This window comes from Musa acuminata, chromosome BXJ2-1 (genome assembly GCF_036884655.1).
Source record: "Musa acuminata AAA Group cultivar baxijiao chromosome BXJ2-1, Cavendish_Baxijiao_AAA, whole genome shotgun sequence".
In the NCBI taxonomy this organism is placed as follows: Eukaryota; Viridiplantae; Streptophyta; class Magnoliopsida; order Zingiberales; family Musaceae; genus Musa; species Musa acuminata.
The window spans coordinates 10,724,778-10,747,390 of NC_088338.1; the positions used below are offsets into that span (position 1 = coordinate 10,724,778).

A 22,613-nucleotide genomic window follows, 5' to 3' on the forward strand; every position below is an offset into this window, starting at 1 on the left:
AAATGATGTCAGATCGACAAAAAAATAATTATTACTTGATATCTATATGTGGAATCTAAATAGATAAGAGACTGGAACTAAGTGGCGTTGGAATTATATTTAAAACTCAAAATTTTGTATAAAATATTTATTAGTAGGTATAATATTTACCTCGATGAAAAGGCATGACCTTTGATAATACCCCTTCATCGTAGTCGAGTCTTAAGTAGTTAAATTAATTATAATATTATATTCATTCATTCCAAGATGAATATTTGTTTTGTTCCCTTATTCCTTTTTTCTTAATTTTCTTCTTTCAATTAAGTTTAATTTTAATTTTATTTCTTGATTTATTAAAAAAGATTAAGTCATGCTCGCATGAGAGATAATATCAACTTGTTCCCTTTTCTTTATTTCTTTCTTTATATATATATATATATATATATATATATATATATTACACACACTTAATAACATCCATTTAATTAATCATATTTGCTCTAAGTATATGTAATCCAATTTGGCATTGCAACTTAAATTGCTGAATCTGGCACTTCTATCCATAATTTAGGAATCCATAGGCACAAATGTCACTTGCCAAAATACTATTATCTCCCTCCACAATCACCCATCCTTGTTGCAGATTGCGAGGCGATTCATTCCGCATGACCAGCTTTTTGCACACTAGGATGAAAATTATCATTCAAGCAACACAGAAGAAATTATTTTGTCCTTTATATTACCTTATGCAGCGTAATAAGAGTCGTGCACATGCATTTGATTACTGGGAAACACTAAAATCATCGTTGAAGGAAATTTGTCAAGATTGTCTCAGCTACATCGTGTTCATAAACAAAAGGTAACCAACTGCTTATTGAAATATCTGAAGATGCTTGAGCCTACCTAAGCTTTAAGGAACACGTCATAGAAATATATATATTAGATGAACCCATAGGATCTGGGAGCTTTAATCATGATGTCTGAAGTCCCTTGAAGAATGAAAGGGTGACCGAGTGACAAGTTGTCGAAAATAATGCTGTTGCAGCTTGCCGAAGCATATCATTTTGCGTACAAAACATCTTCCCATGGATGACGATAGAGTGGCTGTTTCAATCTCTTCTGATCAAAGGTATGCCTGTGGATTCCAAATAAAAAATGTTAACATAAACAAACATGCTGTTTGAATTAGGAAAAAACAAAAAGGATTGAAGGATCAGGTAATGGTTGTTAATCAACGGCAGATTAACTTGACTATGCAGATGGTGAGACAGTTTAGCCTACAGACTATGTTTGTCAAGCTGCAACACAGTCATACAACTTTTATGCAGCAGGTGCGTCATTTAGCAGTGTAGTGAACATGCCTATTAACTATAATGTCACTAAACAAAGAAGTATGCACAAATTTGACATAGTTGATGGAACAATAGTAATGAGGAATCAGGAGTTTGATACAACAGAATGAAACAATGAAAAGAAATATGATAAAATGGAATGATTATAAGATATTCAACTCACCCAATCAGACCAACAGAGCGTGCTAACACAAAGAGACCATTCAGGTAACCAATCTCAACGATCTCATCAATCTCTTGTTTGCTGAACATTCCACTACCAGCCAAAAGATCCAAGAAAAGAGATCCAATTGCCCCATCCACATTCAGAACCAAGTTGTTGGCCTTGGAGAGAGTATAGGTCTCAACTTTAACAGCATATTCCATGTACTTTACAGATGGGAAATGAGTATGCGCATACTGTTGCAGAAGTTGTACTCTCTTGTCTCTGTTGTCTCTACTTTTAATCCTAATTGAACAAGAAAATATCAAATATTAGAAATTCCAATTTTTAGTTGTTGGAGTATGCCAAAATATCAGACCTGAATGATTGTTTCACCATGAACCTAGATAATCAAAAAGTACTATGCAACTTCACATACATCAAAATGTTAGACTATACCCAAAACATATCCAATCCATGCACAAAGACAAACAAAACAGCAAAGGTGGCATGAAACAGTATTGATTAACAAATGATTACACTGATTTATGATTACCAATTGCAGGAAATCCTTCCTAATCAATGAAGGTGGACAAGAAAAAAGAACACTTCACTGTCATCTTGGAATCGAGATGTCCTCAACAGTTGTATGTAAAATCGATCCATGAAACAGAAGATATATGCAAATTTATTACATGTGGATGCATTGCCCTTCCTGGAACAGCTTAAAAAGCTAACGAAAATCCTCTAAACCACCCAAAATTTCTCCATGTGGCTTTAAGTAATTTTTATTTAGAAAATATTAGGTTTGTATCTATTAAACCCTGGCAAAATGAATCACAGATTTTCATGCCAAATATACCAATTAATGCCAGTTGTGTGTACCATAATGGTACATCATCAAGTGTAATTCCATTATTCCATGCTGATAGAATGACCAAATAGTGCATGGCCTGTGCCATACCATGAGAGGAAAGACTTGCTAAGTTTGATTTGTTGTGTTTCTCCTTACGTTTAGGTAATTTTTGGTATTTGCTTCAATATATAAGTGCGTCTACACTATATATTAGGTTGGGAAAGTTTTAGGTCATTGGTACTCAAGAAGGACAGTTAAGTTCTTAGAATTTGAACCTAAATATGTTTGGTCAATAGTGCTGGGAGGATTGACAACTCAATTCTATCAACTCAAAATCAATGATGGAGGCTCCAATTGAAGATCGGTTCCATCAAAATGATTTGTGATGTTTAGAACATTTAAGATACAAAAATTTGACTCCAAAAAATTTTAGGTGTGCCCTGAACTAATAAAAAATAAATGGACTAAAAATTTAGTTTATTTCACTTAACAATCCAAATGGTTAGTCACAATCTAAATAAAATTAGATGAATGCATAAAAAAAATCAAATTGTTCCATGCTGCTAAAATTGCTTTGTTATGTTCAATTTATGCATTGTTATAAAAAAAGTTTGCTTTTTTATTACTGTGATTTCAAATATCATACATAGTGTTTTAGGTCATTGGTACTCAAGAAGGACAGTTAAGTTCTTAGAATTTGAACCTAAATATGTTTGGTCAATAGTGCTGGGAGGATTGACAACTCAATTCTATCAACTCAAAATCAATGATGGAGGCTCCAATTGAAGATCGGTTCCATCAAAATGATTTGTGATGTTTAGAACATTTAAGATACAAAATTTGACTCCAAAAAATTTTAGGTGTGCCCTGAACTAATAAAAAATAAATGGACTAAAAATTTAGTTTATTTCACTTAACAATCCAAATGGTTAGTCACAATCTAAATAAAATTAGATGAATGCATAAAAAAAATCAAATTGTTCCATGCTGCTAAAATTGCTTTGTTATGTTCAATTTATGCATTGTTATAAAAAAAGTTTGCTTTTTTATTACTGTGATTTCAAATATCATACATAGTGTTTAATGAAGCCAATCTGCCATTTGAAGCCATAATGGGATCAGAAGAAATCATTATATTCCAACAAATTATGAAACAAAATTAAACTTGCTATTTGAGAGACTGTATAATATAAATTGCTCATTTTTTTTTGTCGCAACAAACTATATGAGCAACTCTCACCAGAAAGTCATATCCATCCAATCAATGGAATCACATGACGAATAAAAATAAAGAAAATCTTGCAATTAATCACAGATCTCCAAAGCCACGAATCTGATAGCCTATTCTGGTTCAAAATTATAATGGAATCCATTGATTAGATAGTTGTGATTTTGTAGTGAAAGTAGATCAATCTTGTGTCCAATTAAGAACATCATTAGTATAGATTGAGCATTTTTTGTATTATATAATGTGCTCAACTAGTCATTTCGACTTTCTCCCATAATGGGCTGGAATGCATGACTTGTACATCCCATCATGATCTCAACTTGTTGGCCATTATACCAAGTTGGGAGAGAACAATTTAGTCCTATATTAAGAGTAGTTAAATTTGAGAAGGCATGAAATGTGTATATACACATGACTTGGGAGTTTAATCTCACATGAACAAGTAAGAAGCCTGAGGTCAAAAGGCCTTAACAAATATATTTAACCTTCTAGTATAACCTACTCTTATTTTATTCTAATATATTTGACATAATCGAAATAAAAAAGCTCAACATAGGATGAATAGAGGACATACTTTAAATAATTTTGAAGATGTTCTGTTAGTCATAACTCATAAGTGTTTTTAACCTAAGATGATTAAAAAATCATATCTAGAGATAATAATTTAAATTATTGATGAGCCTGAATGATCAAAGTAATTCTTTTTTAAATATTAGTTAATTCAACAATTATAACATTTAGGTGAAACAAGTAGCAATATTTTATTGGTCCTACTGGTATACATGTAGACATATATATGCATATGCATTAGTATATATAATAGTTTATTGGTCCTTGATACATGTGAATATGTATCAAGGAACATTTTTACTAACAAAAAACCATATTGACTGCTGGTTGGTCCAGTACAAATCATTGTACTATTCTATACTAATGGGAAAGTTTTGAAATGAAAAGATAGCTGATAAAAACCAAAAAATAAGGACACAGAAGGATGGCCTATTCATTGATCACAATCATAAATGAGGGTAAAAACACGTGCATGTGTATATGTGTAGACATTTTATATGTGTGTGTATGCATGTGTATATCTGCATATGTAAAAATGCATCTGCATGAATGTGTTTACATGTATATGTGTCAAGGATTGTCATGCCAATCAGCACATGCTGAAACAGTCCAAGAATACCATTCCCAAAAGGTACTAGCACATGTTATGGTGTATCATTAAGGAGCTGCCAACATATGGTTATCGACAGTCAGCATGACCCATCAAAGACATTACCCTGTGCCATGAAAGGGCAATTCTTGATATGTATTTGTATGCATACAAGTATCTTTATATATGAATTATACATGAATTAGAAATAAATATTAAAATATAAATGCAAGTGGTTGCAAAAGAGGGGCTTGATTGATAATAAAAGAAAGTCAAATATTTTAACAAGAGATCCTGCTAGAAATGGTGGACGGTAATATTAGAATTCCAGATATTTTCTTGTGCTTTAGGGGAAGTACCTGTGCCCTATCCCAGGTACACGAATGCCCTTCTTTTTCATACTTTCAACAAACTCGTAAGGAGCGAGACCCTACAAAGTATATATGGTTTGCATGTAGAAGAAAAGAATACATTTTCAAGAAGAAACTGCAAATGCTAACTAACTCACTTTGTCATATGCATCCTTGAAGTATCGAGCAGCATCATCAATTGCACCACCAAATCGAGGACCAATTGTAAGCAACCCTGTGTTCATAATTATTTTACTTTTTATTAGAGAAAATGTACAATTACTTATAAGATACTGTTCTAAAGAAATTAGTAGAAACATTTAATACAATTATTGACACAAACTAACTGGCAGAGAATACCTGATACAAGACTGGAAACTAAATCCTTTCCAGCTCTTGCTGTAACTATTGTATTATGAGCACCAGAAACGCAAGGACCATGATCAGCACATAGCATTATACATATCTGACAGTGATTACATGGTGCAAGATAATAAATACAAGAGTAAAAAAAAAAATCTGCTAGATACATATGGTGCTGATTAGAGGTTTAACTTATCAACATAAACAACCTACCAAAAGCAAGTAGGAAACTTGTCATAATTACTAAAAGTATAGGAAAAACATATCCTTGCAAACCTCGATGAATTGGGTGCAATAACGGGGAAGACTACGTTTGAACCACAAGAGAGAGATTACATCACCAACACCATAACCTCGTTCAATAATAGTAGACATAGGTACACCAGCATAACATGGTTCTTCACCTACAGATGGATGTGTGCTTGAGAACAATGCTGAATGAAAGACAATATATTGCAACTGCAAACAAGCCATAGTCCAACCTCTATCATCTGAGATGGTCGAAATGATATGAGTTGGAGCCCGGACCTTCCCACTTTTTATTGCAGTCTTGAGGTCCTCAGGAATTTGAGGGGGTTTGACTTCAGATACAGGTGGTATCTTTCCTCCTTCCACCTAACATAAAATGACCACAAAGAGTATGGTCAATAAGACATGCTTGCCAAAACACAAGAAACTTCCTGCCTAAAGAAAGAACAAAAAATTAACCACATCCATCAACAGAAAATGGATCAAACCATAGGAACAACAAACCAGTTTCTCAAAAGTTTCTTTGATTGCATTTTCGAAAGCTTCATAAGAAGAGGGAACAACTGCTCCAGCTTCTCTTAGTGCCTGGTTTTTTGCTTGTGCTGATTCCAATTCACCACCACTTTTAGCACCCTGGTGTGATCATACAGCATATGTTAAGAAAAAAAGCACCACACTATTATGTTCCTTTTCATGATCATGATAATAACACCAGTTGCAGATAATTGCAGAAATCAAAAGAAACAAGATATAAAGGCTTCAACTTACAGCATGACCAAACTGAACTTCTGACTTGAAGAGCCGAGCACAGGTTCCACTAACCCAAGCAATCACTGGTTTTTGAACTTTTCCTTCTTTTAAAGCGTCAACTAGTGAATACTCATCTCTACCACCCAATTCCCCCAGCACAACCATCATTTTTACCTAAGATAAAACACAATTTGAGAAAAAAAAGCTGTCAGACACTGAAATTTGATCTTTCATAATGTAGAAAGCATGTACTTATGACATCAAAGAAGAGATTTTTTCCCAGCTAAAATTGTCAGCTACATGGATGCATTCTTCCATTCAGCCCTAAATTTTCATTGGTAATAATCTCCATCATGCAATTCTTCTAGTTTGAATTTAGTTTATAACATTTAATGGAATGCTAAATTCATCATATCTTCAATTAGTAATAAGCATCAACTTTGGTTATGAAATGAGTTTTTATTATATACTTTCAATTTTCATATCACATCAAACATTCATCTAAAACATTCTAGTCATCTCTGAATTCTTTAACTTTGTGGATATGATGCTTCTGACTAAACCAAATTTTCAACTCTTTCAGCATTTCCTTATAAATTTTTTTGTAGAATTTTCCATTTAATTCAAGGGCAATAGTAGCTAAGCAATATGCTAAAGCCTAAACACCCATCTCTATCTAAACCATACTCTTTAAAAAGATGATGAGTTTTTTTACCAATTTCTTTCCCATTGAGCAACAGATCCAAGATATTGAAAATTTTCACTTTGTAAAATTTCATACTTATAAATTAATCTATACAATCATTCCTTATCTCTTGTTACTGTTTTGCCCTTTGTATATTTTGTCCTTAATCTCAAGTTAAAAAAATTAATCCAAAAGTTTGTCACCGAAAGGCTAATTTGCTTTACCAGTAACTAAAACAATGTCGAGGGCAAGCAATATAAGACCCAAAATTTTGTGCTGACTGTGCTTTATAATTATTCATTCTTAGAACAAAGTTCATATATACTTTTGTACAGGGATGTCCAATATAGCTTTGGATGGATGTATCCAAGAAGGTCTTTTTATTGGGTAAGAGGTTTAAAAAGCATTTGTTACATTAGACTTTTAAACTAGCCATAAAAATGCCTTATGGAGCTTGTCTATCTCTCCTGGACAGAATCTCAGATCAGAATTTAAATAAGCCTCAAAGGATTCATAACCAAGTTAATATCTGAAAAAAAATGATAATAAAACATAATCAGTAAAAGACTTAGGAATACAATTAAGTTAATATTATGATCTGTCCTCTGTCAAACAGGACTGCATCAATTTTCAGCTAATTTAGGCCAATTCCAATCTAACTACCTTGGCCAGTTCTTGCTAGGGCTAAAATGGCCCTCATAAGAGCTTGTAAAAATCCTAAGATTCCTAATGTCAATCGAAACAGGAAAAGAAAGTAGTACATTTTGGGAAAGGACGATTCATTCCTATCAACAGGAATACCAAATCCCAAACAAAAGCCACTTCAGTTCAAGTTCAAGATGGAAAGGAAGACTTGAAGTTGCATCATACCTCACTTCATTTAATAGGGTAGACATTTCTATTATTCTGTGATTTTTCAGGCTTCTTTTATAGTTTCTCTAGTAGCTATTTTCTGGAGTATTTGGAGTCCTATTCTAAGTCTACCTAGTGCCTTAGCATTTAGACATAGGTCTAGTAGAGGCTATGCAATCTATTTGACTATTAGGATTATATTTTGAGTGTTACAGAGTTGTCTTTTGGTAGGTTTGTATTGAGCAACAAGATTAGTTTTTCTCACAAATATGAGAGCTTGTAAAGCCTAAAGACTATACATACAGTATTTACTTATCCTTATCATTGCTTAATAGAAGTAGAATAATTAAAATTTTCCTTTTTCTCTTGCATTCTTTCTTGGAAAGCTTTTTCTCCTTCTCAAATTAGATGAGCTGCCCTAGCTTCCCCCAGCATTTTTCATCTTCCATGACATTTATGGAGATCTGTGTATCAACACCATGGTCATATGAACCATGACATCAGCCCAATAATACACAAGGCCACTGTCATATGGTATTCCTTTGTCCAAGACAAGGTTCAAAAAAGGATTCTTATTACCAACACCAACCTCTACTCAGGACCAATTTGGTATTGATATCGAAATGTATGAAGTGTTGGTATGGGTTAATATTGGACTATGACTCAGTATTAATCACACTAATCGACATGATCCTTTCCTTTTTTATTATATATTTAAGATCCCATTTTCTCTTTTTTATGTGTTTGTGAAAATATAATAATCATATAATAAAAAAGTATAATTTCTACAATTATCTAACTGATGACTCAGGAGGCATATATTCAAATATCATACTTTAGTTCAACAATGTATGAGATTAGAAACTATACATAGCATACATACATGTCTTATTGTTCCCATGTACTACGTTTAATTTTTCAAATCTGCCCTAGATCCTCATAGATCTAGGCTGGATCTTGCGGTCACAACAATAATTCATGAACAAATTCTTGAAGATCAAGGACAATCTGTGATCTATGTGCATCAGTTGTGTTGCCAATCAATATGATGCCCACAACAACATGCATTTGGACAGAGTACAAATGGTATGCTGCTATGCATTACTAAGTGGAGTTATAAAATGTTAATTATGTCCTCTAGTTTCTCCTTTTAAATCCACGACATACTTGATGTTATCTTTGTAAATTGGGCAAAGTTTAGTGCTTTAAATACCTCGAGGCTGTAACCTTGAGAAACTTTGGAAATTATTGGAAGAAGCTAATTTATATTTGATCCATATTTGCCCCTTTTGATTTGGAAGCAGACTAAGTTGAATATAGGGCAACCAAAATGATGAATCATATTCAAAATGAAGCATCAAAAGATGGAAAAAGTTTTTTGATCTTGATGAAAGGAATATGTACAAGCCTCAGCTTTATGTTCTCTTCCTCGTAGCTGCCAAGGAAAATTTGCATTGGAAATCTGGTTATAAGAATGAGAAATTAAAAAATATGACCACAATTATGCTTAATATTATTGTGCCATTTGTAAATCTTATTATCAAATTACATTTAAAAAACTCATATAATGTGCTAGAATGGTTGTGAACATTATGGAACACACCTTCGCTGATAAAGAAACACCATGTACTTGAGTATTCAGTAGAAATTACCAGAACTTCATAAAAAAATTCCCAGCACTAATTTTATGTTGACATGTATTACCTGAGGGATATTGTTAAACCGCAGAACATGGTCAGAAAGGGTGGAACCAGGAAAAACATCTCCTCCAATTGCAATTCCTGAAAAGATCAAGAGAACTTGTACCAGGACATTAACAAAATAAGCTCAACAACATGCATACCCTCATAAATTCCATCCGTTACACGTGCAATTGTGTTGTAAAGCTCATTTGACATTCCTCCCTGTAAGTATAATCTCAATTTTGTCATGTCATGAATAGAAATAATGATTATTCTCAATTGTCCAAACGAAAGACTAGGAGAAGGAAAAAAATTGGCAGGCAAGATAACCAAAACAACATTAAATGACAGAACAGTATTGCCAGATAAATGACATAAATTAGTAATGCATTACATAGCGGAAAAGTTAATTGAAACCAAGCTAACATATTTATCCTCTTGGATAAATAGTATATCTTCAAAATGTTATTAATGAAAATGCTTGCTAGAAAAAATTCATGATCATTCACAAGGTAGTCACAGTTGACCCAGTACAAAGACACTGTTGCATGGAGGTAAGGATGCAAAAGGGATGATCTAAGGTCTGTGGACAATCAGACTTGAAGCTATTGTGCCATATATGCTAGTAAGACCAAGGACCTTTCAGGATCATATTATAGTGCAATAAGGGAATTGATGTTCCGCATGGTGAAGGCCAGGAAAACTGTCCCAGATAACCAGATTCACAGCCTACCTGCTTAAGTCTGTCATTGTACACAATATAATTGTCATAGCCCAAATTTGGGACAATATAATTGTATTACCCCCTTTTAGATCCTAGGCCATCAATACTGCAAATAATGAAGACTAGAAATGTTGCACTACACATAGATAGAAGTCAAATCTGCTAATGATCCCTAGAGTTGAGGAAATGAGCACCTCTTTCAAAAGAATAAGATTGCTTTTGGTGGCGCAAGCTAATTATCAATTCTGTCAAGAAGGAGAAATCATGAAAGATTAAGATATCTCTATATAACCTAGAACAAAGAGGTGGCATGGCCATCAAAATAATGACATGAATTTATATGATTAGCAACAAATCTTAAAGATTAGACGTGACATAGCATTCAGATGGTGTCATCAGCTGCAACCAACTTGCTGATCCCCAACAGTTTTATTTTTTTACAAACATTCTGGTTGCAAATACCTAAAGGAATGAGGGGGTTTTTAATATTATCCTGCCAAATTATCAGAGGGATAGAAAGATTTTATTCTCGTCAAAAACCTCAAACCTCAGAATAGAGAATCTCTCTTCTCATCAAAAACATTTTAGAACCAATAATATAAGATCCCTTCTGACTGAACAAATAGTAGACAATACTAGTTTGCTTTATCATTATATATTTCCATCCTTGCTGTAATCAACCTCAGTAATGTCAAACTAAGCATGCAGGAAATAATGCAAGGAGAGAATGCCATAACAAGGAAGTAAAATAGATAACAATCATTCAACAACTGATGCAGGCTAAAATAACTATCATCAAATTAATTTCTTGAAAGAACTCGTGGGATTCAAATCTTGATTGCACCTGTCAGCACAAGCTGGTATCTACATGTCTGATGGCCAACCAGTAAAAGAGGGTCATACTGGCCTTTTGAAGGCCAGCCTGATGGGCTTAGATCAAATACAAACTTGAGCCTGGTTGAAAAACTGAGCTTACTGCCAACTAGTACGCTCACATACAGTACTTACCAAGCATTAAGCTAATGAAAACCAAACTGTACCAAAAAGTAAGCCTATGGCCAAGTAATAGTACCAGAGTTCCTTTTGTTTTTTATTTTTATTTTGCTTCCAAGTCCCGACAGCTGTAAACAGCTGTCCTTATCTCTCCCACTGTTTCTCTCCACCTCTTCCTTAAAAGTTTCCTTTGCTTCCACCTATTTTGCCTCATCTTCCTCCTCCTCCTCCAATTACTATTATTCCTTCTCTGTCTCCTCCTTATACATGCTCCCATAAATCCCGCCATGCCACTGCCTCCATCAAGTGTATGCCTTTCCATCCTCTCCTTTCCTCATCTCTCTCTCTCTCTCTCTCTGCTTGTAGCAGTATGGGCTGGACTTGTACCAACACCCAATATGCCGGTGCATACCAATAATATACTGGTCTGGCTAAGAACCAGTTTACTTGATGAAATCTTTCAGGTGCAACCAGATATTAAGTCTCACTAAATTCCATATGACTTTGATCAAGACAGAAACTATACAGTACATAGAGTACAACTAATTTGGAATGCCATAATAGGAGACATACCGATTTAGACACAAATCCAACTGACCCAGGCCTGTAGAGCTTGCATTTTATTATATTATCAAGAGTTCCAGCTGTATCACCAATCCTGAAAGCTCCAGCCTGAATGCCCCCAACAGTAGCAGGACCAATGACAACCTTCAAGAAACTTAAGAATCAGTGTCTGTCTATGATAATATTCAAATGGATGATATTTGTAAAGCATTGGTTAAAATAGCTATAGGTTTTCCAAGATTCAATTCAATAGACCCAAGGTGATGATGGCTCATGGTTCCAAACCTTGTTATTGGCTCTTGCATAAGCAATTAACTCCTTGGTATCTGATTCTGGAACACCTTCAGCTATAATGGCTACAACTCTAATAGTTGGTTGATTCAGAGCTGCCATGGAAGAGGCAGCTGCACTGCATATATGGCAACAAAACAGGTGATGCAAATACAAATTTACAGTTACTTATTTCTAACCTAACAAATGAAGGAACAAATTAGCTTACCTTCTAAATGATGCAAAGTTGATAAAGACATCAGCAGTTGGGTGAGTTGTACATGCTGTTTCAATACTGTAGTAAATAAAACAAAAATAATCTATCAAAATGATCATATGTAATTTTATAAACGCAAGTGAATCATGTTACAATTAACTGAATCATGTTACTAATAACTAAGAACAAACAACATTATCATTGATTCTAAAATATAACAAATATTCATTTTTTAAATGTTTAATAATACAATAATGCACAGTTTTTAATGTTGGACCAAAGGTCTTCATTGAATATGCTTGTGTATATTTTTTAATGAATATCCATTTTTAAATCTTTAATGCATAAATAGACATTAACCATATAACCACAGATCTATACTAAATATGTCCATACATTTTTTAAAAAAATGACAAAATAATCTAAATCTGTATTGATCTTGTTGTAAAAAACACTTAAGACACCAAAGAACTGTAGGTCTTTATGTCATGTAGTCGCTTTAATTATATCCAGTTACTTCTACTTAAAAAAGTTGTAAATCATTGATGGTAAGGTGGGCTGAACTCATTCTCGGTCATGATCATTTTAGAACTGTAAGAAAATAGTGATCTTTCATATTTCAGTATGACAAGGTAAACCACCCCATTTTCATGAAGTAGACCTACACACAGAAAACATGCAGATTTATATCCCCTGCCACCTAGCATGGTTTTAAACTTTTAAGACTTCAACATATGCAACTCAAATTGGGCTTTGGACCATAACTCAAACAACAGACAAAATATGGCATCATTCAGCTGTGTATATATCAGAAGAAAACACACACTATCACCGAAGGCATTATATGTTTGCAGTACCAACTAAAATATACATTTAAGTTTAACAAAATCAGTAGAAGTTTGAATTCACCTTGAGTGAACTGGAATTGCAATCTCCTCTTGTCCAAAAAATAGTTTTTGAAACCCTTCAGAACCTGGATTAACTATTCCAGCCACAGAAGGTGTTTCTCTCCCTGTGAAGAAGATAAAACGATGACCATACTTTATAACTGTAATTGTAATACAATCATTTCATTTACTGAAAATATAAGAAAAGAAACAAAACACACCACAAAGGAAGTCAAAATCAAGCATCCTCTGTATGGGAAGTTGCTTATAGTTGTAAAACAAAGCTTGTGTCTTCTGTGAAAATAGTTGTCCGGTGGCCATGTCGTGGAAATGCAACACCGGGAACCTGCAAAGAACACCTAATAAGGACTAACCAACATGAATATAAACGTTACTCCGAAAAAAAGGAGCAATGGAACATCAAAACTCAAACATGATTTCTTTTGCAATTACCTAAAGTTTACATGGAATTTTTTTGCCACACCTTGTTTTTTCATTTAAAAGTTAGACATCACAAAAAAACATGGAAAGCAGGGAAATATAACCTAAAATATTGAAACAAACTTCTTTTCCTTTACAAAGGTTCTTTGTCACGACTGTTTTGTAGCTTTTGCTTCACTACTGTAGATTCCATTTTGAACCAACTTAGCTCAAATCAGAAATCTTAAGGGTATCGGCACCGACTGTTACCGCAAACTGGCAACGAATGAAGGCTCTAGTCCCGGAAAAACACGTCCGCAGAGCTTCACGCACGAAGAGCGGATGTCATAACAAGAAAATGCTGATCTAAAACCACCAAAATAATTTCCTATGATTTAAAGAGTATCATTAACTAGGATGGACAAAATGCGATATCTATTGGTCAGATCAGCAAAAGAAACAAGCCAAAAGAAAAAGGGGAAAATAATATCTCGATTGACCACGATCCCTCACCACGGGCCGTATTCGATGCCACATTGCGAAAACCGAACACGAGATCCAATCAAAATGGACGCAATCAAGCCCTAATTAAGAAAACAGCTGCGCGGCGCAGATCCGCACACAAACACGCAAGATCGCGGTACAAATACGATGATGAACAACAACTCAGGAATCGAATTCCAAAACTAATCCCAGGACATTTTCGACGAAATTACTGCGAGAACGAGGACGCACTCGATTAATCTCGAGGGAAGGCCCGCGATGAGAAGGGGTGGAGAACTTCCGGTGCGGTGAGGGGGATTTCGGTGGGAGGGCTCTGGGGACTTTAAATGGTGCGGCGGGAGGTGTACGACCATGGGCACGTCCGGGAAATGCTTCTCGTCTTAACTATTCACGACTTAGGTCACGACCAGCTCCTCTTGTAGCTTCAGTCGGTACAAAGCCACGTTTTCGAGTTGTAGCCTCAGTCGGTACTCAAGTCGGCGGCATCAACAGCACTCCATGGGAATCACGAGAAACCTTCGTTCATCTATTAGTCGCCAAAAACACCAGCCGGGCGAGGAGACGCAGCGACGTGACTCTCCGGTGGAGCTCACCAGCAACGCCAACCCTGCTACCGGTCATCGGGCAGGTGGAATAACGGGTACGTATCAAACAGGCGGGTTCGGAGCCCTTTGGTGAAGCTGGTCGGTGTAGGAGATGGAGAAGAGTGTGGAAATTACTCGAGTATCCCTGGAGCAATCGTTAATCCTGTGTGTCGGGGAGGGAGGGGCCCGCAGTGGGTTTGGTGAGCAGGAGTTACTGGATTCTGACGCGTGGACGATGCTTAAATGGGGGATCGGCTGAGAGGTACGGATCATCGTAGAAACGTGAGTGTCGAGTGTCGAATGGCCACGGAGCGATGAACGTAATTTCCGTAGCAAGGAAAACACCAGCTCCAACGCACGGTCAGTGAATCTTTAGATATCAGCGATGGCACTGATATTGAGCGCCACGTTTTAAACACGGAGTCCGTCCACTAATCCGATTACCGAGGAAAATGTGAGCGAACAAACAAGCACGTGAGGTGCACGCTGGGTTCGAGATCAAGTAGCTTTTGATTTTGGAGACTTGATTTATTTGTTTTATCTCATTTTTAATCTAAAATGTGGTGTTTTATATACGTTTTCTTTCTATATGATGGATGATCGTCATCGACCGGAGCCAAGATCGTCATCGACCGGAGGCAAGATCGTCATCGACCGGTTCTTCATCATATTATTTGGACAATTTGAACCTTTCAAAATATGCATTTACTCGTCAATTTTGAAAATTTTTTAGCTCTATTAAAAAAACTCAATTATTATCATAAAATATTGGCATGATTGGTGTATGGAAAATCCCTAAAGAACTGAAGCATCAGAAACCGATGGAAGCATGCATGTCTAGTGACGATTTAGCAATCAAACCCTCTCTCATTCATGAACAAATTTACGACGATGTTATCTCTGTAGTACCTCATTAACTATTCTTAGATTTAAAAAAATTATATTAAAATCTCTATAGTTATCAAAATAAAATATCAAACTCTATTTACCCTAACGTCATTTATTTCATCGACAAAAACACAAAAACGATGGATAAAAAAATAATTTCAATATTCCAATTACGTTTTTGATGGTGACAAATGATGATACTATTAGGGGTGATGAGTGATTGTTGTGAATAAAAAAGAGCGATGACGAAAAATCTCTATAGTTATCAAAATAAAACATCAAACTCTATTTACCCTAACGTCATTTGTTTTATCGACGAAAGCACAAAAATGATGGACAAAAAGATAATTTCAACATTCCAATTACATTTTTTATGGTGACAGATGATGACACTATTGGGGGTGATGAGTGATTGTTGTGAACGAAGAAAAGCGATGATGTAGATATCGATGCTTTGCATCTACATCGACGCCGATCAACAACTGCATCGACTATCGATGTCGACATAGATATAAAGCACCATCAACATAGTTACCGAGGAATGAAAATGTTATTCGATATCTGCATCGATGCCAACGCAAATGCAAAGCACCACTCGACATCTACATGGGCACCAACAATGATGCAAGAAAGGACAACATTGCTATGCATCTGCATCAACACTGATGCAGATGTCGAGCAACCCTTTTATCGCTCTACATCTGCATCAATGTTGATGCATATGCAAATACAAAACATCGCTCCACATCTACATCGATATCGATGCAAATGCAAAACGATATTGCTCTGCATTTACGTCGACGCCAACAACGATACGAAGAAAGGCGATGCCTCTCTACATCTATGTTGATGCTAACACAATTGTCCAATGGTGTCAACGTAAATACAAAGCATCAACATCTACGTTGTCACCTCACCTCTTATCGTCGCTCTCCCTCATCCATAATCGTTTGCCATTATCAAAAACGTAACTGAGATACTAAAATTACTTTTTTATCCATCATTTGTATGCTTCCGTCAATAAAACCAATATCATTAGAATAAATGAAGCGAGATATTTCGCTTTCATAACTTTCATAAGAGATTTAACTATAGAAAATAATCAATCTATAATTAACCCACAATTTATCACTAAGAAATAATTGCTTGATTGATACAAAAAAATTTTTTTTTTTAACAAGATCTACTATAGATCGAGGCAACCCCTCCATGCAGAGATCACCGGTGACATAAGGGATTCCCTACGTGTTTGCAATCTCAGAAAATTTTTGTCTAGCTGAAGAAAACATCTACAAGGCAACTGATATAATTGGTCGCACAAACACAAAATAAATGGCAACTATATCACTCAAAGAACCATAACCAGGTATCAAAGATAACTTGAAGATAAATCAAATTAGATATTTTATCTAAATAAGCTTTTTTTTGTTTTAAAATTTAAGCAATTTGGTAGAACTAGCACAAGGATTCTTTAATAATCTTAGGCAGCTGATATAGACAAAAAAAACCATAAAAGAGGGAACCTCAATTTCTAGAATTCAGAAGTTGAATATAATTGTACTGACAAATACAAATATAGAACAGTAGGAAGACACTTCAACTTATTATATTCTTCAATTGTTACAACATATAAAAATCAATAAGATAAACAAACTCAATGCATAACAATCCCAGAAAAGTATCTTTTTTTTTTACTACAATGCTTGTAAAACTATCTGAAGAAAAGGAAAACAAACAAAGATCACACTCACCAAAAAATAACAAAAAATAAAAACATTTAACCGCACAAATGGGCTGAGCTCAGCAACTGGCCCCATATCCCAGAAACCAAATACGATAGAGGGTCAAACCAGACCTGACAAGCGAGTCAAGTAGGATCCGACTAGAAATCAGCAGCCACAAACAGAAAAATGCAATGACAGGCTAGCTTCAAGCCAAAGCATAGGTATAAATATACAATGTTGATCAGTGTTGACCACGCTTAACACGACAACCTAGATGCATTATTTGCTGCAAGGATGTGCCACATATACCCATGAGAACCTATATCGTTTCAAAGGATAGAATAAGTTCAAATGTCCAAGTTATCAATTCGTCAACCAAAAATTTAGGTTTGTGAAGTTCCAGCTAGTGAAGAATGAGTTATATATGACTGATAAAATAATCTAGATGATAGAAGAAGCAAACACATTGCCATAAATACATTAGGTATAGATTGATCGTGATGTAACATGACAAAGATTAACAATTTATAGAAAACATGTATCCATACATTAGAAAAACATTAACGATCCCACCCAGAAGGCCGCTTCCTTTCTCGAGGTCTATCTCTCACACTGCAATCAATGAAAACAATAGATCAGAGAGCATTGACATGCCCAATTGTGTGTCCAACAGATACACAATACACATTAGCAAATACACTGTGCATCAGCAATATCAGTCTAACATCAAGATTTAAAGTGTACAATCAGGTTATTTGACCAAGACTCCACAAGGTTTTAGGATGCTGAAGAAGAAAGTAGAGGAAGTATTCGTGAAACTGGAAAAATCAACTCTATGAATTCTTATCATGTACCCAAGCACAAAATAGTCTGTTTACTTTAAAAAAAAGGGTAAAAAAATCATATCCAATGCTTCTAAGAGAACATTCAATATCAAGATTGCCATGATTTGCAGTTTTACTGGGATCCAAATGCATCCATAAAACTATAAAAATTCAATTTCAGGAGGCTAACCTTTCAGAGTTCTTCTGGTTCCCATTCTCGATTCTGCTTCCTTCATTCTTAGTGGCAGGAATGAAAGTAGTAAGCGACTGTGCTTTGTATGCCTCCCCACCAATCGAACCACCAGAGACAAAACCAGATAAAGATGGTCTTGTGGTAGAGGATGTGTTACCCTCAGAATTAGAAGAGGCAGCAACAAAATTGCTTTTGAACTGTGCCATCATCCCTGTTCTCAGTGAATTAACAGCAGCAGATCTGCTTGGAACAGAATGAGATGTTGCTGCATTTGCTGTATCAGGATTGTAGCCGATACCAAGCCCAAAATCAACACCACGTACACCTCTCCCACTTCCATTGCCACCTTTTCCTCTGCGTCCCCCCTTCTTTCCACCTGATAAAGGGAATCTTTGTGTTACAACAAAGGCAAGAAAATATTGACTTTACCTCTCTTGGGGTCACATGCAGTAATCCATATACACATACCAGAACCTTTTCTTGCATCACGTTTGGCCCTGAACCTCCCATCCTAAATTTAATAGAAGTTTAGATAAACTCATTTCATGGAGAACTAAAGAAAAATAATGCTCACACTTTACAACTTTGAAGTATATGGTTTATCTAAAGAATAAAAGGTTACATGTCTTTGCAAAAGGAAAATGAATCTGAAAGTAAATTTTAGATGGCACTTCCATGAAGTATCCGATGGAAAATTTGAAGAGCAACACTTCAACAATAAATCATAAAAGAGATGTTTTTATGCTAATTATTTAATGCAGAATGTGACGAAGTTGTACACCATGATGTGGAGAATCAGGACTACAAATGGTTAGATGTCCAACAACTCAAAACTGTTTAATGTGGCAGAATAGCTTTGTTCTTTTAACTTGGGTTGGCCTAGGGTAAATCTTCTTTGAAAAACTAATAAAACCCAACATAGACAGGTTAACTAAAATGGAATTTGTGATGGTATCAGGTTACTGTTGCACACGAGCCCATCATAAGGTGCAGTGTGGTTGGATTGGGACTGGATGCTTGAAAAGTCACATGAAGTAAAGGTAAGTCTTCCTTTTGACCAACCAACCAAGATGCAGCCTTCTATACAGAATAAACAATTAGGCAAATTTGCTGAGACAACCTTGTTCAAAGTGCACAAACAATGAACAAAAAATGTTAAGTCATACCTTCATAGCAAGATCCATTAGCTCAGCAGGGACATCTTGACCAGCAGCTATCAAGCTGTTGACTAATTCACCAGCAAAACGTGCTTCCTTATGTGTGATAAGTGTGTATGCAGTCCCATCTTTATCCCCAGCACGGCCTGTTCGACCAATACGATGGACGTGCATGTCCATATCTCTGGCAATATCAAAATTAACAACTGATTTAATTGACTTTATATCAAGCCCACGGGCAGCAACATCAGTTGCAACAAGGACATGGTAAATTCCCGATTTAAACTTCTGTAAAATGTCCATGCGGGAGGCCTGGTCCTTGTCACCGTGAAGGGCTGCAATTTTAAATCCATTCGGAATCAACTGGCTTTCAATCTCATCCACTGTACCTTTCTTCGAAGCAAATACAAGAACATCCCCATCATCAATCATTCCAGGTAGTTTTTCTAAAAGCCAAGGCATCTTCTCAGCATCAGAAGAAATTACATTAACAACTTGCGTAATGTCCTCATTTGCCGTTCCTACCTCACCAACTGTAACCCTTACAGGATCAGAGAGAATTTCTCTTGCTAAACGTTCAACTTTGTAAGGCATAGTGGCAGAAAAAAGTAAAGTTTGACGATCTGGTCTAATTTGACCAACAATAGATCGTATTTGTGGCTCAAAGCCAAGATCAAACATCCGATCAGCTTCATCTAGCACAAGATAAGTTGCCCTAAGCATTGTAAGGGCCTTCATCTTCAGCAAGTCTATCAATCTTCCTGGTGTGGCAACAACTACTTCACAACCTGCTTTGAGTTCTTTGAATTGGTCAAGTTTGGAGACACCACCATACACAGCTCCAACTCGTATTCCATATGGTTTTGCAAACTTCTTAGCTTCTAGATAAATCTGATGTGCTAATTCTCTAGTAGGGGCACATATTACGCCTATTGGACCTTCTCCTTTGTCAAGTTCAGGCTGATCCATAATATGAACAATCATAGGAAGAACAAATGCAGCAGTTTTACCAGAGCCTGTTTTTGCAATGCCAATAACATCTCTACCAGAAAGTACAATGGGCAGAGCCTGACACTGTATTGTTGTTGGTTTCTCATAGCCCTGCTTTGTGATAGCACCCATTAGTGCAGGAGAAAACCCACATTCTTCAAAGAGTTTGATTGGCTTTGGTACATCAAAACCTGAAACCCGTATGGCTAAACCTTTCCGATATTCTTCAACTTCTTGCTCGTTCATTCCTATAAAACAAAAGAAAGATAAGATATTGAGTATATGTTTCAGAGAATCTTCACTACATACTGACTCCTACATAGCACCTTAAGAGAAAATAAATCAACAAACATATAATTGACAAGGTTTCCTTTGAGGCTTTGCCAGCTTCTGTGACAAAGGGCCTAGAAACAGTACTAATATACAACATAACAACTTAAAGATACCAAAATGTTAAAGTGAACAAGTGAGAACTTAAAAAACACCTTACGAGGCTTTTAGACAGTATAACAATGTCTAAGAAGTCATTCATAGGAATAATAATCATATGCAGCAAAACGCTGCTCATTAGAGGTGCATCTAAACTTTGATATCCAACATGGTATGCAGAATATACACTTAGCACAACTATGAAGAATAACAATGTAGGAAAAAAAAGAAAGCATTTCAGTTTATTTAGAAGAATCAACAGCAGCAACCAACAACATCTAAGGCTATTTAGATTTTAGAGCATAATCTCAAAATTCCAGAGTACTCAATGAAAGCCGATGATTTTGACTAAATTTCATAAATTACCAATGAGGTGCATATTGTATTGCATATCAAAATTGCTGTTATTAGTAGAAGAATTCAATCAGTATATTTCATTCCATGGATGGTGTGAAGTTTCAACCTTGAGCTTACTTGGTCATTATGTTAATCCACATGCAGGCCAAATTAGCATAGCACAAACCGTAACAACAAGCAGGTTAGGTATTCATTAGCAAAACAGAGAGTAACATAATAATCTACTTAAGAATGTGAAGTTATCAGAATCATCTCAGCCATCAAAAACAAGAGAAAAGCTAGAACATTTACCTGAGATCGACGGTTGCTCCTCATAAAAGTCCTTGTTAAACGGCTCATAATCAATGGTGCCATGATCTAATGCTGGAATTGGCTCGATCTTCCTCTTGTCCACTACAATCGGGTTATCGTCTGAATCATATTCAACCATACCCAAATCAACCGCCTTCGCCGCTGCATACACCTCCTCGTCAGAGTCATACCCGGCGTGAAGAGCCTCCGACGCCAGAGTCAATCCAGTGTCCTTCTTGGACCGCAAGAAGCTCTCGACCGGGTCGTCCTCATCGTCGTCCTTGTACTTGTCGTCCTTGTCCTTAGGATTCACAGAGGCAGGAGGCGGCGCCCGGATCTCCTCCTGGATCCCCTCCATGAAGGCGTCGAGTGGGTCAATCTCTCCGTCGTCACCGGCGGGGGACGACCGCTCGGGGAAGTCGGGCTGGTCGTAGTCGATATTGTCAAGGTCGGCGTCCTCATGGTTGTCGTGGCCGCCGCCGCGAGAGGAAGGTGGGACGTAAAGGCGCTGCGGTGCCGATGTGCGCTCAAAGTTGTAGGTGGCGGGGCGGTTGACGCCGAATCCTTCGAAGCCAAACTTCCGCTTCGACATGGCGATCGCGAGATCGAGGAGAAAGAGAATAAAGGGACTACGGTTCGGATCCTGGAGCCGGAGATAGGGAAGGAGGGAGGAATCCAAGGTCGATATACGGGATTTGGTGAGAGAGGTGGAAACCCTAACAAGGGTTTGGATTCGGGGATTGTGAGCGCTATGGGAAGGGGAAGAGAGACAAGGCATCAACCAAGTCGAAGGAAGGGAGACCCAGCGGCCGATAAGTATCTAGCCGGTCTGGTCGGACCATATCCTCCGATTTCGTTAACGTCGTGTTCCATTATGAGTTATTGGGTTCGGTTTGGTTCGGTTCAAGTGGGATAATTTGAGGCCCATGAGTCTTGCAACTCTGCGACTC

General features: G+C 36.3%; 2 protein-coding genes across 3 annotated transcripts; both read right to left on the minus strand.

Moving 5' to 3' along the window:
- Positions 1-755: 755 nt before the first annotated feature.
- Positions 756-14,904, minus strand: LOC135598893 (ATP-citrate synthase beta chain protein 1-like). Its single transcript, XM_065093345.1, has 17 exons — positions 14,458-14,904; positions 13,524-13,648; positions 13,325-13,427; positions 12,428-12,493; positions 12,214-12,337; positions 11,938-12,072; positions 9,809-9,869; positions 9,670-9,746; positions 6,447-6,602; positions 6,183-6,311; positions 5,912-6,044; positions 5,706-5,833; positions 5,427-5,532; positions 5,225-5,301; positions 5,076-5,146; positions 1,495-1,779; positions 756-1,114 (listed from the first exon to the last, which is right to left on the minus strand). The coding sequence occupies exons 1-17, from the start codon at positions 14,577-14,579 to the stop codon at positions 1,039-1,041; spliced, it is 1,974 nt and encodes a 657-aa protein (XP_064949417.1). The 5' UTR covers positions 14,580-14,904; the 3' UTR covers positions 756-1,038.
- A 2,967-nt stretch (positions 14,905-17,871) lies between these two features.
- Positions 17,872-22,462, minus strand: LOC103996964 (DEAD-box ATP-dependent RNA helicase 24). Of its 2 annotated transcripts, XM_009418045.3 has the most exons (5): positions 21,664-22,462; positions 19,606-20,834; positions 18,908-18,950; positions 18,437-18,815; positions 17,872-18,034 (listed from the first exon to the last, which is right to left on the minus strand). In XM_009418045.3, exons 1-5 carry the CDS (start codon positions 22,439-22,441, stop codon positions 17,983-17,985), a joined length of 2,481 nt encoding a protein of 826 aa, XP_009416320.2. In that variant the 5' UTR covers positions 22,442-22,462; the 3' UTR covers positions 17,872-17,982. The 2 variants fall into 2 exon arrangements, with proteins under 2 accessions (XP_009416320.2, XP_064949418.1); XM_065093346.1 differs by lacking the exons at positions 17,872-18,034; positions 18,908-18,950 and having other exon boundaries at positions 18,518-18,815.
- Positions 22,463-22,613: the final 151 nt, after the last annotated feature.

What these genes read in the sequence shown, in the direction of transcription:
- LOC135598893 (XM_065093345.1), bottom strand. Translation starts at nt 14,579, where the DNA reads ATGGTCGTACACCTCCCGCCGCACCATTTAAAGTCCCCAGAGCCCTCC. An exon ending in CTTCCCTCGAGATTAATCGA is followed by an intron (nt 13,649 to 14,457) that starts GTGCGTCCTCGT and finishes TGTTCTTTGCAG; the next exon opens with GTTCCCGGTGTTGCATTTCC. An exon ending in ATGCAAGAGCCAATAACAAG is followed by an intron (nt 12,073 to 12,213) that starts GTTTGGAACCAT and finishes AGTTTCTTGAAG; the next exon opens with GTTGTCATTGGTCCTGCTAC.
- LOC103996964 (XM_009418045.3), bottom strand. Translation starts at nt 22,441, where the DNA reads ATGCCTTGTCTCTCTTCCCCTTCCCATAGCGCTCACAATCCCCGAATC. An exon ending in GGAGCAACCGTCGATCTCAG is followed by an intron (nt 20,835 to 21,663) that starts GTAAATGTTCTA and finishes TTTGTTTTATAG; the next exon opens with GAATGAACGAGCAAGAAGTT. An exon ending in TAATGGATCTTGCTATGAAG is followed by an intron (nt 18,951 to 19,605) that starts GTATGACTTAAC and finishes TATTAAATTTAG; the next exon opens with GATGGGAGGTTCAGGGCCAA.